At 41.1% G+C, this 292-nt stretch overlaps 1 protein-coding gene across 1 annotated transcript; it reads right to left on the minus strand.

Annotated features, from left to right (window-relative positions):
* Position 1: 1 nt before the first annotated feature.
* TM35_000411440 (calpain family cysteine protease-like protein) lies at positions 2 to 292 on the minus strand (the record flags this gene model as incomplete). The annotated part of the gene is made up of 1 exon (XM_029029852.1): positions 2 to 292. A coding segment is annotated over one exon (291 nt), but the record flags the coding sequence as incomplete, so codon positions are not given.

Below are 292 nucleotides of genomic sequence, written 5' to 3' on the forward strand. Positions count from 1 at the left end.
TCTTGTACAGTCTCTCCACCTCATCCGCTTCAATATTACTCATCCTGCGACGTGAAGAATAGCTGCGCACATCTTCTGAAGGTGTATCTACAGTGATAAGGTATTTTTGATGTCTCCATTGATGCAATAATTTAAAGAATTTATCCGCAGAATCAGAGCTCTTCAACGCATCATTCCACAATTTTTTAAAATAAAACGATGGAGACCCAGTAAGATCCTGTAATGCGTATGTGGGAGATCCACCAGAAATGGCAGCATATGATCCATAGGCCTTAGCGTATGCCTTCTCCAA

The sequence above is a fragment of the Trypanosoma theileri genome, assembly GCF_002087225.1.
Source record: "Trypanosoma theileri isolate Edinburgh chromosome Unknown TM35_Tth_41_V1, whole genome shotgun sequence".
Classification (NCBI taxonomy): domain Eukaryota; phylum Euglenozoa; class Kinetoplastea; order Trypanosomatida; family Trypanosomatidae; genus Trypanosoma; species Trypanosoma theileri.